At 49.5% G+C, this 14704-nt stretch overlaps 1 protein-coding gene across 1 annotated transcript in view; it reads left to right on the top strand.

Annotated features, from left to right (window-relative positions):
• The window catches only part of CAMKK2 (calcium/calmodulin-dependent protein kinase kinase 2, beta), a 41969-nt gene that overhangs the window by 833 nt on the left and 26432 nt on the right, over positions 1 to 14704 (top strand). The window contains exons 2-3 of the mRNA XM_006768991.2: positions 3758 to 3834; positions 14386 to 14701. Of these exons, the coding sequence (XP_006769054.1) occupies positions 14450 to 14701 (252 nt within the window). The 5' untranslated portion in view covers positions 3758 to 3834; positions 14386 to 14449. The remainder of the gene's footprint in view (positions 1 to 3757; positions 3835 to 14385; positions 14702 to 14704) is intronic.

Below are 14704 nucleotides of genomic sequence, written 5' to 3' on the forward strand. Positions count from 1 at the left end.
GGGGTAGCAGGGGCGGTCCCGGAGTTTGGAACCGAGGTCACCGGGAGCCCAGGCAGCCTAGGCCCACCGCCTCGCGCTTGACAGGTGGGGGTGGCTGGAGCGCGCAGGGAAGGAGAGGGCCCACGGAATTGGAGCACTCCACCCCCGCACCCCGCCGGCCCTGGGAGGTTGGACACCTGGCGGCACGACCCCAGGCCAGCAGTTGTGGGGCCGGGACCGTTGCCTCTCCTCTCTGGGCCCTCGGTCCCCGCCCCCTCCCCAAGTCCCTAGGCTGGAATCTCACAGCCTTGGTCCTTTTGACCTAAAATCACCCCGGGCCGCAGACGCTAGCTGTGCGTGCAGCGAGGTGCCTTCGCCGGCATCCTCCGCCTGACTGAGGACGCGGGGATGCCGGGCGCAGCCCCGCTCAACACTGGGTCTGGATGCTTGGGTTGCCGCCCGCTCCAGCCTTGACCTTTCCCTGACTCCCCAGCTCCTGCACTGCCTAGTTTGGGAAGTAGGGCGTTTTCTCATCTTTGCCAGCCATCCTGGCTGCTCTCAGTTGGTGCTGAAGAAGATGCACCCCAGCCCTTCCTATGTCCCCCCATAAGGTTGGGGCAGGGGGGGTGGAGTTCAGGTGGGCGGAAACTCAGTGTGTCAGCAAGAGAGGGGCATGCTGACCTCAGGGTGGGACATGCAGTGTCCATCTCCTTAGAGGCAACTTTTGCCTTCCTCAGCCTGGTAGTCCCCACAGTCCGAGGGGTAGAAACTTCTTGTGCCCTAGAGTTGGGCCATCAGTTCCTACTCCCCTCTCCTGGCTGTGCTTGCCCTCCAGTGAAGAAGAGGGTAGCTCTGTGTCCCCACAGGCATCCTTGTTCCCAGGGGAAGGCAGGGCCGTAGGAAGGGGGGGGGGGGGCTTTGGGAGAGTTAGACCCCTTCTCCAAGCCACCCCGCAAAAACATGCAATTTAAGAATAAACAGTGTATATACTATGCAAATGCAGCCTCTTACTGAGCCCGAACCCTCCATTTAGATAGCTCTCATAAACGCTTTCTATACAGAAAGCAGCCATTTGCAGAGAGCACACGACACATTTTTAAATAAAAAACTGCCACCATTTGATGGGCTCCTAAGTACGGTGCTGTGTGTTATTTGCATGATCTCATTTAATGTCTAAAAATATCCTATGAGGCTTGAGCTTTTTATCCCCATTGTAGAGATGAGAAGATTGAGGCTTGAGATCATCCTGCAGTGTTGCTAGGAGTTAGCCCCATTTACAGAGGGGCTCAGAGAGGTTAAGTAACTTGCCCAGGGTCACACAGTGAACCCAGATATGTCAGGTCCTCGAGCCTTTGTACTTGATCACCTGTTCTAGAGCAGGGACTCTTGCCAGGCCACCCTCAGCTTCTAGATTTGTTTACCAAACCAGCCTGTGAGGACACAGATCCAAGCAGGCCTGGCGGTGATGCTGATCAGCGTAGGCTTGTCTTTTTCCCCCAGGTTGTTAATGGTCTGGTAGCCAAATATATTTACTTATAACTGCAGGTCTCATCAGGGTGGTCCCAACTTCCCGGCCAGTGTTTAGGAAAGTGTGGGGCGACTTTTGGTTTCAAAATGACGCTGAGCACGCCTGGCTTTGGGGAGGAGCCAGGGATGCCAAATGTCCTCCAGGCAGGCCAGATCTTTGGCAGACATGAAGAATTGCTCTGTTTTAGACACCAGGAGTACCCCTGTTGAGGAATTGCTGGAGGAATAAGGGTTGTGGGAATGAAGGGAGCAGAGGGCAGTGGGGGTTCTGGAGAAATCCCTCTGCCTGGTGTCAGTCCAGGAGGCTCCTTGAAGGAGGTGTCATTTGTGCAGAGTCTTGAAGAATGGGCTAAAGAGTGGAGTTTTGGATGGGAGGAGGAAGAGAATAGGACAGCATGACCTGGCCCCTAGGAAAACTTTCTGCAGTCTCCTTCATGGGCTGGTGGGTGGGGAGGCACCTCCCCCAGGAGGAAGGGATGGATGGGCCAGGTGGGGTGGGCCACGCCTATTTTCTTGGCATTTGAACTCACATTTTAACATGGACCACAGAGTTTCCTGTATCCCCCCACGAACCCATTTCATGGAGGGGTTCAGTGAGGCTCAGTAATTTGTTTGGGGGTCACTGGTGACCGTCTCCCTGGCATGCCTTCCTCTTGTGGCTATGGGTAGCATATGGTTCCCATTTCCCTTCCCGATCCTGGAGATTTGGGGCAAACGCTATTTCAGATTTTCCTTTGGGTCAGAGGGCCTTGTATTGCTATTTCTTTGCAGATGTTTTGCTTTCCCAATAGCTCCTCTCTTTGGACCGGGTTAGAGAGGCCTGACTCCACAGGCTGCAGGAGTCTTTGCCTGCGTTTCTGTGCCTTCATTCCTGGAAGTTGGGGGAAAATTTCCTTATGGAATGGGCTTTCCTTCTTTTGGGCTGTGCTAGTTACCCCACTGACCTGATAATAATATGGGGCCTTTTGTGTCTGGGTTCTTTCATGGAATATTTTCAAGGTTCCTACAAGCCGTAGAATATATCAGTGCTTTCTTTTTATGGCTGAGTAATACTCCTGTGGGTGGATGGACCACATTTTGTTTCACCATCGGTTTTTTTCTACCATGAGGGCTTTTTAAGGCCACTTTATTCCTCTGCCTCTGCAGCCCCCAATTAATAAGCCTCTGGGCATATGACATTATTTTGTCATTCCATTTGCAGGGAGAGGGTGATAGAAGAAAGATTCTCTGAAATCAATTGGGGATCAGCTTCCTGGAACCAGGTTTTGGGGACTACCTTAATTTCATCCCCACCTACTCTTCCTCAGGAATCCTAGCTCCCTTCTAAGCCCATCACCCCCCCGGGGGCAGTGCACAAGTATTACATAAGTATGATTTTTAGGGAGTCCTTTTTAAAAAAATTTCCGTTTATTGATTTCGGAGAGTTAGGGAAAGGAGGTGAGAGATACAAACAGCAAAGATGAGCGAGAATCATTGATCAGCTGCCCCCTGCACGCCCCCTACTGGGGATGGAGCCCACAACCCGGGCATGTACCCTGATCGGGAATTGAACCTCCACCTCCTGGATCATAAGTCAGTGCTCAACCACTGAGCCATGTCAGCCAAGCTTCAGGGAGTCTCTGTCATTTAGGTCCATTCTTTTCAGTCACCACGATAGGTCTAGTGTAGGCCCCCAAGTAATTTCACTGGTGTATATTCTGGGACACTTTTTCCAGGTAAGTAAATACACAAAGTAAAGAAAGATCTGGGGCAAACGCTATTTCAGATTTTCCTTTGGTCGACCGTGCCCTAACTCAGTGGCCAGGGGTGGAGCCACCTCAGTCTCTCTTGATGCCCATTCACGCAGCTGAGCATCCTGAAAACTGAACTGGAGAAGCCCAGAAAAGACCAGCCCCCCCACTCCTCCCACTTTGGGGGGCCTTAACTATGGGCCAGGCTGTATGCTGGGCACTTTCATATAGAACAGGGGTGGGGAACCTTTTTTCTGTCAGGGGCCATTTGGATATTTATAACGTCATTTGCGGGTCATACAAAATTATCAACTTAAAACTTAGTCTGTTATATTTGGTCAACATTTATTTATTTATTTTTCATGTGCCATATTGTTTTTATTTTATTTTTATTTTTTTTTAATTGTTTTATTGCTTAAAGTCTTACAAAGGGTAAGACATATGTCTCCTTTTTCCCCCCGCCCTTGACAATCCCCTGGTTGGTCAAACATTTAATTAACTCACCCCTCATGCCTGGGCAGGGCCAGACCAAATGATTTGCGGGGCCGGACGTTCCCCACGCCTGATATAGAAGATCGACTGGACAGCTACCCTCAAGGTAGGCCGCATTAGCTCCATTTTACAGATGAGAAAATCAAGACTCAGGTCCCTGGAGATCTGTATGGTTTCCTGACAGGCTCTCTTGACCTCGTCGTGCTGGCAAAGGTTGCCCATTTTCTCACAGAGTGGACGTCGCCTCCTCCAGGAGGTTATGCATAGAAATAATTTCCGAACGGTTTTGCTCTCTGAAAAAATAAGAGTTTGAACGAGTAGTTTTTTCCTTTGTCCCTGATTGGATCCCTTCCTCAACAAATGAAAGAAACATAAAAAGGAATATTTAAAAGGAGGTGCGTGGGTGAGTCTTCGAAGGGAAGACGCACCCCCAGCTCTGGCATTCCCTGCTGGGTGATGTTAATGACCAAAATGAGGAAGGAATGATTTTCGCCACTGACGTTTTCCGTTTCAACGCGTTTGTGTTTGTAGTGTTGCCGATGAATTTTTTTTTTTTGATTCAATGATGAAACATTTTAAGCACAGAGAAAAGCCAAAGTTTTGTGTTGTTGCCTGGCTTGTGTTTTTGGAAGGCTGGAAGGAGGCCCAGTAGTTGATGGAAAGAGGGCAGAACGGGGTCCTGGCGCTGAAGCTCTGGTGCGCTTCCACCGAGCCAACCAGCACTTCTGGGGGCTGGTGACAAGCTCTGCCCTGGGGACTGAGGAAGGTGGGGGCTTGGTCTCTGTCCCCACGGAGCTCCCAGGTGAGTGGTCTGAACTCCTGGGGAGTGCTTTGGAAGAGAGAAAGGAGTCTAGCGTTTTCCATTTTGAAAAGGAAAGAAAATCCCAAGAGTCTGTGGTGCCCCCACCTCCACCCCACCCCACCCTGAAAGCTGTTGGGAAACTATTTTTATGTTGTCTGTTTTTATCCTGTTGGCTTCTGTAAATAGTGGCGAGATGGCAGTGGGAGAGAGAAACATGCTAATTGCAAAATTTAAGGGGAGAGAAGGACTGTCCCCTAAGGACATGAGACATGGGGGCGCTGGGAGGCCAGAGTCTTTGTGGCTGGGACACAGGTAGGCAGCAAGCCGGCAGGAAGGGGCATTGTGGGTGGTGCCTGAGATAAGCCCGAGTTTAAATGGGGAACCGGTGGTTTGAGTGGGGGGCAGGGTGTTGGGGGAAGGACGCCTCCCTTATGCTTCCTTAAAGGTACTTGGGGGTTTTACCTTCAGTACCTCTGGCGGGAATTTTCACTTAGATTCATCCCAGAGAGCTCTCCCCCCTTTTAGGTCCAGGTGTGGAGGACAGGGTTCTGGACCCCAGCCCCGCTCCCAGCCCCCCTTTGCCCCTGGCTGGGGTTGCTTTGTGCTGGAGGCTGGGGAAGGAGAGAGGAGAAGCTAGATTGAACATCGCCCCCAAAAGCAGGGAAGAGGGAGGGAGGAGGGCCATGGGTGGGCAGCGTGGCGATGCCTGTGGATTTCTGTGGCTTCTGAGTTGGCCCCCTCTGTCTCTGATTTGCTAAGCTGCAGCCTGTTAGAGTCGAAGTCTTTTTCTTCTCATTACAAATTGCAATTCCAGTTTCGCTGCCTCTTGTTTTGGGCCAGTGAAAGATTGGGAGGGATTCAATGAGAGAAGAGGAAGGGAGGAAGGGAGGAAGGGAAGGAGGGAAGGAAGGAGGGAGATAGTTCCTACCTCCCTTTTCCAAATACCCGCACCGGACATTCATACTTCCTCACTCTTCAAGGCCACCAGTACACACCTGTCTTTAGATTCCTGGCTGCTTGATTGGGGTCCCTCTCCGTGGTGCTTTATCATTGACTGGACAGTAGCTGCCTAGCAACTCCTAAGACAGCTGACCTTCTTGCTCCGTAAACATCCAGGGCTGCAGGGAACTAGGGCTTCAGGGGTCAGGACGCCTGGTTCTTGTTCTGGCCCAGCCCGGAACCTGCTCAGCTGCCTCGGAGAGGTCATTTCACCTTCCTGGGTCGCAGCAACCCCATCTGCAGCCCTGGCGTGCTGATCCTGAAAGCTGAGAGAGCGTGCAGATTGTTATGACACAAACGAGCAAGGATGCGCAATGATACTGTAATTGCATGAATTTTATGAGAACGCGATGTCTGTGGACAACAGAGGGGAAGATGAAGAGTTAAGTTAGTACGGTGGGATTAGAGATAAAACATTTTTGTTGTCATACAAATGAAAACCAATTGAGGGGCTTGAACTTGATAGCCACTGAAGTGCTTTCTTGGCAACAGCTTCCATTTGGGGAGCGTATACTGTGTGCAGGGGCCTGTGTCCGGGTGAGGTGGGTATTGTCCCCAAGGTCACATGACTAAGAAGAGGGGTTCTGCTGAGCCTGGTCACATAGTTCTACCTCTGTAGGAGCCTTTGATTTCTCCCAAAGCACTGTGTGATTGTGGGCCAGTCACTCAGACTCTCTGTGCCATCACCCGTGAAATAGGCGTGATACAGTACCTAACTCGTAAAGTTGTTGTGATGATTAAATGAGATGATACATGCAGAGCGCTTAGAATAGCACCTGGCACTTGGCAAGCACTCAGGAAGCCTAGCCATGACTCTTACTGCATCCACCACTACCATAGCAGCTGCTACAGTGGTGCAGTTCTTGTGTTGGAAAGTGCTGGTTAGTTTCTTCTCTTCACTCTGTCCTGTTCATCCGTCCTTCCCCATCCTTGATTTAAATTTATTTATTTATTTTTTAAGATTAAAGAGAGAGACAGAGGAAGAGAGAGAGAGAGACTTCGGAATTACTGGTTGAGGTGAACGCTGTCTTGTAGCTGCCTGGCAGTTTGGCCTGGGTGGGAGCCTTAAGGTGTAGAGAACTGATTGATCATCTGGCAGGGAGCTTAGTAAAGAAGTTTTGTTTAAAAGAGAGAGAGAGAGAGAGAGAGAAGGAAGGGAGGGAGGAAAGGGAAAAAAAGGTGTTTTAATCCTCATCCAAGGATATGTTTTCTTATTGATTTTAGAGTGAGAGGAAGGGAGAGAGGGAGAGAACCGTGTATGTGAGAGAGAAACATCGATTGGTTGCCTCCCCTACGGGGGATTGAACCTGCAGCCTTAGGTATATGGGATAATGCAGCAGCCAACTGAGCCACCTGGCCAGGGTGTGAGGAAGCTTTTCTGTCAATCCTTCCTGTGTCATCTGTCAGTCAGGATACTTGGTTGTAAGTGACAGAAAACGGATCCCAAACTAACCTACGCAAAAATGGGAGTTTATTGAGTCATGTAGTTACAAACTCCTGTGGTATATGGGCTTCAGGTGTGGCTGGATCCAGGTACCCAAACAGTTATCTCTTATCTCAGTTCTCCTCTATCTGTTGCCTCTCTTCCCTCTCAGTCAACTTCATTCTAAGGCCAGGTTCCCCTCAACCCCTGAAACTCTAGAAGAATATCCTCATTGCGCTAAGTTCCACAGAAAGAGACATTCTTATTTTTTTAAATTAATATTTCTACAAAAACCTTAAAATTAGACTTGGTAGACTGACTTGGATCACACACCTACTCTTGAATCAATCACTTGGCCAGAGCAGTTGATGCCCAGTTGACCAGGCTTGAGTCATACAGGAACTACTGAAGCTGATGGGGCAGACAGCTCCAGGGAGTAACCTTTCACACGGAAGGATGGGTTTCCAGACAGAAACCAGGCCACTGTTATCAGACTAAAGGCGCATAGGCCAGCTAAAGAAAGCTTCTGGCTTTCTGAGTGGCCTTGGGATGCATGAAACAAACAATGACCTCTAGCCAATATTTATTGGGTGCCAATAATCATCTAGGGAGTTTTAGAACATGGAGTTCATCAATAAACAAGGGAGGCAAAGCCACAGATCTCCTCAGATCACTGTCTCCATGCCCAGACCCTGTGCATTGCTTTCTGAGCACCGTGAGACGCGGCGCCTTGGCCCTCTCCCCTCACGCAGGCCGTGGTCTCAGGAAGGCAGAAGACTGGGCTCCCCGGAATGAGAGATTTGGGCCCAGCCTGGTCAGAGTATGTGGACATTGCAAGACTGCACCAATAATTTTCAGTCCCTTCCTAGAGAACTCAGATCAGTTTTAGCTCTGCCTAGTACCTCTGTGTGACTTTGGGCAAGTCATTAAACTTTCTGGGCCTTCATTTTCTCTTGGGTGAGATGAAATGGTTGGAGCAGGTGACCACGGATCCCTGGTCTGGGAGGCAACTAATCAATATCTCTTTCACATAGATGTTTCTCTCTCTCTGTCCCTCTCCCTCTCCTTTCCTCTATCTCTAAAATCAATTTTTAAAAAAATATATTTTATTGATTTTTCACAGAGAGGATGGGAGAGGGATGGAGAGTTAGAAACATCAATGAGAGAGAAACATTCATCAGCTGCCTCCTGCACACCCCCTACTGGGGATGTGCCTGCAACCAAGGTATACGCCCTTAGCCAGAATCGAACCCGGGACCCCTCAGTCCGTAGGCCGACGCTCTAGCCACTGAGCCAAACCGGTCAGGGTTAAAATCAATTTTTTAAAAAAAGAAAGTATGTCTGTTTTGTTTGTCCAGCACATAGTCGGTTCTCAATAATTACTTGATGAAAGAACCTATAGGTGAGTGAGTTTTCTTTAGGGCCTCCCTGGGCCTCAGTTTCCCCACATGAGAGAGGATATGGCTAACCATGCCTGCTATCCCAGGAAGGGTGTCATCCCTGGCTTTGGGGACCCTGCACTGTGTGTGTGTGTGTGTGTGTGTGTGTGTGTGTGTGTGTCTCTCCCGGCAAGACCTTGGCACCCTCACTGGCTGCTTGCTGTGTTGTGGCTCCCGTGGAGGCCTCTGCATTCGGTGAACAGGTGCAGGTTGGAAACAGCCTCCAGGAAATGGGACAGTGCTTCCTGGCAGAGGAAGGAGCGCTTCCCTTTATCCTGGCCCTGAGCCTGGGTTCATCTGCTCCAGGGAGAGTCCGGTTGCTCAATTGTGCTGCCCTGTGAGCAGGCAGGGGAGCTTGGGGCTGGCGGCCAAGGGCGGTGGGGAAGGCCTTCGGGGCTGAGGGAGGGACCCGGGGTTGGGGCAGGAGGCTCAGGGGAGAAGCCTCTTGGCATTTTGTCCAACCTTAGCATCTATGCAGAGAGGCCCTCTTACAATGGGGCCCTGAAATCGAATGCTCGGCAGTCCCTCCCTCTCCCTTACAGGGGCCCCGGGAGGGTTACATGACCCTGGCAGAGCCATTAGCCTTGTGTGGTGCATGGTAAGTGCTCATCTGGGTGTTAGCTGTTGCTGTTGTTATGCAAACCATTGTCTTTGTGTACTTTTTCCTCTTTGGGGCGTGTGTTGACAGGTTCCATCAAATCCTCACAGGGCCTGTGACCTTAAAGGGTTTGTGACCTCCACTCTTGCAGGGGTCTGTGGCAGAAGTTCCTATTATTGTCAGGCTGAATGCCCAAGCCCTTGCCTGCCAGGCCTCACTGCGGACCAGTGGCCTCCAGGTGGCCTTGAGATCTGAGACCCAGACATACCTGCCCCTGCAGCACACAGGCGCCCAGCTCAGTCCCGGCCAGTGTATATCTCTTCTCCCTCCTCCAGACCTCAATGGCCAAGACCAAGGCTAGGCCAGATGCCAGCTTGTCAGGAAGACTGATTAAAGCAGCTTTTCCGGGGGGTGGGGTGGGGAGGGGGAGGTTTGGTGTCCTTGGCCTGGAGTGGAAATCAATAAGCAATTGTTTTTCTCTTGGCAAGAAAAGCAAATCTCCATTAACGTTCTCAGGTGCTGCCAGGCTCACTTTCTTTTCAGGAACTCTGCCGCCCTGGTAGAGGTGGCTCTGGGTGGGAGGACGGGCCACACGGCCAGGGCTCCGGGAGCCACACAAGAGCAGGCTGGCCCTCGCTGGTTTGGCTCAGTGGATAGAGCATCGGTCTGCAGACTGAAGTGTCCCGGGTTCAATTCCAGCCAAGGGCACATGCCCGAGTTGTGCACTGGATCCCCAGTGGGGGGCACGCAGGAGGCAGCTGATCAATCATTCTCTCATCATTGATGTTTCTCTTTCTCTCTCCCTCTCCCTTCTTCTCTGAAGTCAATCAATAAAAATATATTTTAAAAAAAGAAAAGAACGGATTGGTCTCTTGGACATCAGTACCTCCTAGGAACATTCTGGAACACAGCCTGGCAGGTAGTAAGCATTGAATAGGCATTTGTGGAAATAATAGCTTTTTGATCACTTGACCATGTACCAGGCAGGATATTGAGTGAGGGTCCATTTAATCGTCCTCATGACTATTGGGTGAGTGCCCATTTTATAGATAAGAACACTGAGGCCAAGAGAGGCTAAGTCACTTGTCCATGGCGAGCTCAAGCAGTTGAACTTCAGGGGCCCTGCTTTTCCCCTCCTGGGAGATAAGAACCATAAAAGGGATATGGAATGTAATAGCAGCGGGTTCACAGAAAACACTAAACTTGGGTTTTATTCTTTAACTGATAGGGAAGCCAAGACAGGACCACAGTTAAGAATTCTCAGATATTCTGATGCACTCTTCCCTTCTCTCACCCCACAGATAGCCTTATCATCCTAAGTCCTATCATGGCTACAGTTACCTTCTTTCCAATTTTTACTTTTTTAAAAAATATATATTTTATTGATTTATTTTTACAGAGAGGAAGGGAGAGGGATAGAGAGTTAGAAACATCGATGAGAGAGAAACATCGACCAGCTGCCTCCTGCACACCCCCTACTGGGGATGTGCCTGCAACCAAGGTAGTACATTCCCTTGACCGTAATCGAACCTGGGACCCTTCAGTCTGCAGGCCAACGCTCTATCCACTGAACCAAACCGGTTATGGCCCAATTTTTACTTTTAAACTAAAGGTACATACAGGAAAAGTAAGCCCTTCCCACCTAGTTTCCCCACTTGTGCAAACCAAGGGAGGCCACTGTTAACCATTTTCTCGTATCCCTTTCCAGAAAAATGCTATGCACGTGCAATCATGAACGCATGTATGGCCTTTCCCCCTGCGCCAGCAGCAGCATACTAATGCGTTTGTTTCCCCCCTGTAATAAATGGTGTGCCTTGGAGCTAATTCACATTAGGGTGTGTAGAGTCATCTGTTTTAAAAGAAAAGCCTGGTTTTCTCCTGGGGTATGTGCACCTCATTTTCATTTTATTTACTCAGTCCCCAGTGGATGGCCCTTTCAAACCACATTACCAAAACCTTCTCATTTTTTTGTGTGTATGAGATTGCCTGTAGATAAATATTCGGGTGCGGAATTGCTAAGTGAAAGGTCTGCATTTGGGATTTTGCTAAATATTCGTGAATTCCTCTTTGTAAGGATGGTGCCAATCCATACTCCCTGTGGCCTCACCAAAATAGTGTTGTTGTTATTATATTTAAAGTCCTTGACTATCCCATAGTTGGAAAAAGTGGTTTCATTGCCGTTTTACTATTCCCTTTTTAATTTTCACCGAGGATATTTTTTTCCATTGGTTTTTAGACAGCAGAAGGTAGCGGGAGGGACAGAGAGAGAAACATAGATTTGAGAGAGAGACATGGATTGGTTGCCTCCCAACCGGGGCCGGGGATCAAGCCTACAAACGAGGTACATGCCCTTGACTGGAATTGAACCTGTGACCCTTCAGTCTGCAGGCTGACGCTCTAACCACTGAGAAAAACTGGCTAGGCTTTATTTTTTCTTGATTTTGGTAAAATATACATAACAGGAAATTTACAATTTTAATCATTTTTTATGTGTATAATTTAGTGGTTTTAGTTAAATTCACAATGTTGTGCAACCATCATCACTACTTCTAGAATTTTTTTTATCACCTCAAACAGAAATTCTGTACCCCACAAGCAATGATTCCTTGTTCCCCCTGCTCCACCAGCCTCTGCTAACCTCTACTCTACTTTCTGTCTCTCTGAATTTGCCTACTCTTGGTATCTCGTATACGTGAGATCATACGGTGTTTGTCTTTTAGTATCTAGTTTGTTTCACTTAGCACATGTCAGAACTTCATTCCTTCTTTATGGCTGAATAATATTGCATTGTATGGTTAGACCACATTCTGTTTATCCATCGTCAGTTGATGGGCCCTTGGGTTGTTTCCACCTTTTGGCTATTGTGAATAGTGCTGCTGTGAACATGAGTGTCTGTGTATCTGTTTGAATCCTGGCTTTCCATTCTTTTGGGTATATACTTAGGGGAAGACCTCCTGGGTCACGCGGTCATTCTATGTTGAACGTTTTGAGGACCCACCAAACCATTTTACGGGAGTTTGACTTGGTAATTCTCCTAACAGCGGCCACGCATCGTGTCACGTGATTGGGTTTTTATTGTTTTTTTACTGTGAACTCTGTATTCATAAATTGTGCCCGTGTCCAGGCTGGGACACACGGTTATTTCCTCATGGCTGTTCCGTTGGTCTTTCCTCGCTGCATGAGAGCAGGGAGCCCATCTGCCTACATCGCTATCTAAATGGGCTGACATAGAAGCTGTTCCTGAAATACCTCTTTTAGAACGGTCCCAGGAGGGCAAGTGACATTTCTCTGCCCCTCTTCCACTTCCTCCAGGGAGCCCTGGCTTTCTGCTCCCATCTGTACCTTCCTCTTTATCCCCTCGCTGCCACCCAGTGTCATCAGGAGATAATTTATTCATAACATCTCTCCACTCAGCGCCTTTGTAATGTGGTGATCAGCACGAAGCTGGCACCGTCCACATCTGGGGAGGTACTCCCCGAGTCCCAGCAGCACCTGTGACAATTGTCCAGCAGAATTGGTTGAGCACGTGAACCAAAGTTTAATAATCTTCCGTCCCAGAGACGGAAGGAGTTGACAGTCTTCAGGGAGTGCATCGGTCTTTTTTTAAAAATTAACCATTTAAAAATATACAAGGCAGTGGCCTTTAGTACATTCGCAATCTATCCAGTTCCAGAACATTTTCCTCACCCCAAAAGGAAACCCTGTCCCGGTTAGCAGTCACGCCCATTCTGCCCAACACCTCCCCAGTCCTAGGCAGCCACTAATCTCCTCTCTGTCTCTGAGGATTTGCCTATTCTAGGCGTTTTGTATAAATAGAATCATACAGATGTGACCTTTGGGTCTGGCTTCCTTCGCGTAGCATGATGATTTTGAAGTGCATCTAGATCAGGGGTGGGCAAACTTTGTGACTCGAGGGCCACAATGGGTTCTTAAACTGGACCGGAGGGCCGGAACAAAAGCATGGATGGAGTGTTTGTGTGAACTAATATAAATTCAAAGTAAACATCATTACATAAAAGGGTACGGTCTTTTTTTTTAGTTTTATTCATTTCCAACGGGCCGGATTCGGCCCGCGGGCCGTAGTGTGCCCACGGCTGATCTAGATTGTAGCACATGCCAGGGTTTCGTTTCTTTTTCGGCCCGAATCATATTGCATTGTGTGGCTGGGTCCTGTTTAGCACATGCCAGGATTTCATTTCTTTTTTGGCTCGAATCATATTGCATTGTGTGGCTGGGTCCTGTTGTGCTTTATCCGTTGTTCTGTGGATGGACATGGAGGTGGTATACCTCGGAACAGAGTTGCTCGGTCATGTGGTACTTCTCTGTTTAATTTTTTGAGGAACCACCAAGCTATTTTGATACCCATGTTCTTGACCTCATGTTTGCCTCACATCTGGCAGGCACCAGCCGGGGCCTGAACTAGGAAAACAGCGTCTGGCTGCCCTGGCTCCCACTGTCCGGGCCCCCATCCTTTGTCCGATGTGACCCCTGACCCCCACTTGTTGGTTGAGGATCGTTGGCCAGGAGACCCACCTGCTGTGTACGTGGGCTTTGCGTTAGGAGACCTTGGACATAATCCCCTTCCTTCTCTCAGGCCTCAGCCTCTTCGCCTTTTACAGTATGGGGCTGTGACAGCCACCAGCAGCCTCCTGTGCTTGTGAGATTATGCTGATGTGCAGATGTTTTGTAAACTGTGAAGTGCTGTTTGAATCATCCCCATGGTGAAGTGATGCAGCCTGGAGGTGTTCCATTCGGCCTACCCAGTATTCAAAAATATTTGAAAGAATTGCTAATTAAAAAAAAAAAAATCATGAGATCTCATCTAACGTTCTGGGTTTAGGGCTTTTTTTGAAGAAAAAAAGGGGGGGGGGCGGGGAACCGGGCAGGACTAGGCCCAGATTCCTGCTTAGCCATAGCTGGCTTGAGCTGGAAATAGCTGCCCCCTCTGTAGGGGACCTGCGTGCTCTATTTTGGGGTTTTCTCATACTTGGTTCCTTCTGAAATTGAGTTTGGAATTCTTTTTCTTTTTTTTAAGTTATTGCCCGAGGATATGTTTTTATTGCTTTTTAGAAAGAGAGGAACATTGATTGGTTGTCTCCTGTATATGCCCAGATCGGGGATTGTACCCTCAACGCTAGGTATGTGCCCTGACCAAGAATCAAACTCACAACCTTTTGGTGTATGGGTTGGCACCCAACGAACGGAGCCTCCCGGCCAGGCTGAGTTTGGAATTCTTGTTTTTTCTGTGAGGAGGGGCTTTTACAGCAAGGAAATGTGGAGTGTTCATTTCTGTGTAGACTCAGAGATCAGGTTTCGCAAGGTTTTTTTAGGATGTCAACCCAGGCCCCAGCCCGGGCCAGCAGCAGGGTGGGCGCTGACCCTTCCTCTCTCTGCAGGTGGCACCGCTGCTCATGGGACTGCCCCGGAGTGCCCTTGTCAGATGAGGTCCACACATGCACCATGTCATCATGTGTCTCTAGTCAGCCCAGCAGTGACCGGGCCGCCCCCCAGGATGAGCTGGGGGGCGGGAGCAGCAGCAGCAGCAGCGAAGGCCAGAAGCCTTGCGAGGCCCTGCGGGGCCTCTCGTCCCTGAGCATCCGACTGGGCATGGAGTCCTTCATCGTGGTCACCGAGTGCGAGCCGGACTGCGCTGCGGACCACGGCCTGGACCAGGACCCGCTCCCGGAGGCTGATGGCCCAGAAGGCCCCCTCGAC

Source organism: Myotis davidii, unplaced genomic scaffold, assembly GCF_000327345.1.
Source record: "Myotis davidii unplaced genomic scaffold, ASM32734v1 scaffold223, whole genome shotgun sequence".
Taxonomy (NCBI): Eukaryota; Metazoa; Chordata; class Mammalia; order Chiroptera; family Vespertilionidae; genus Myotis; species Myotis davidii.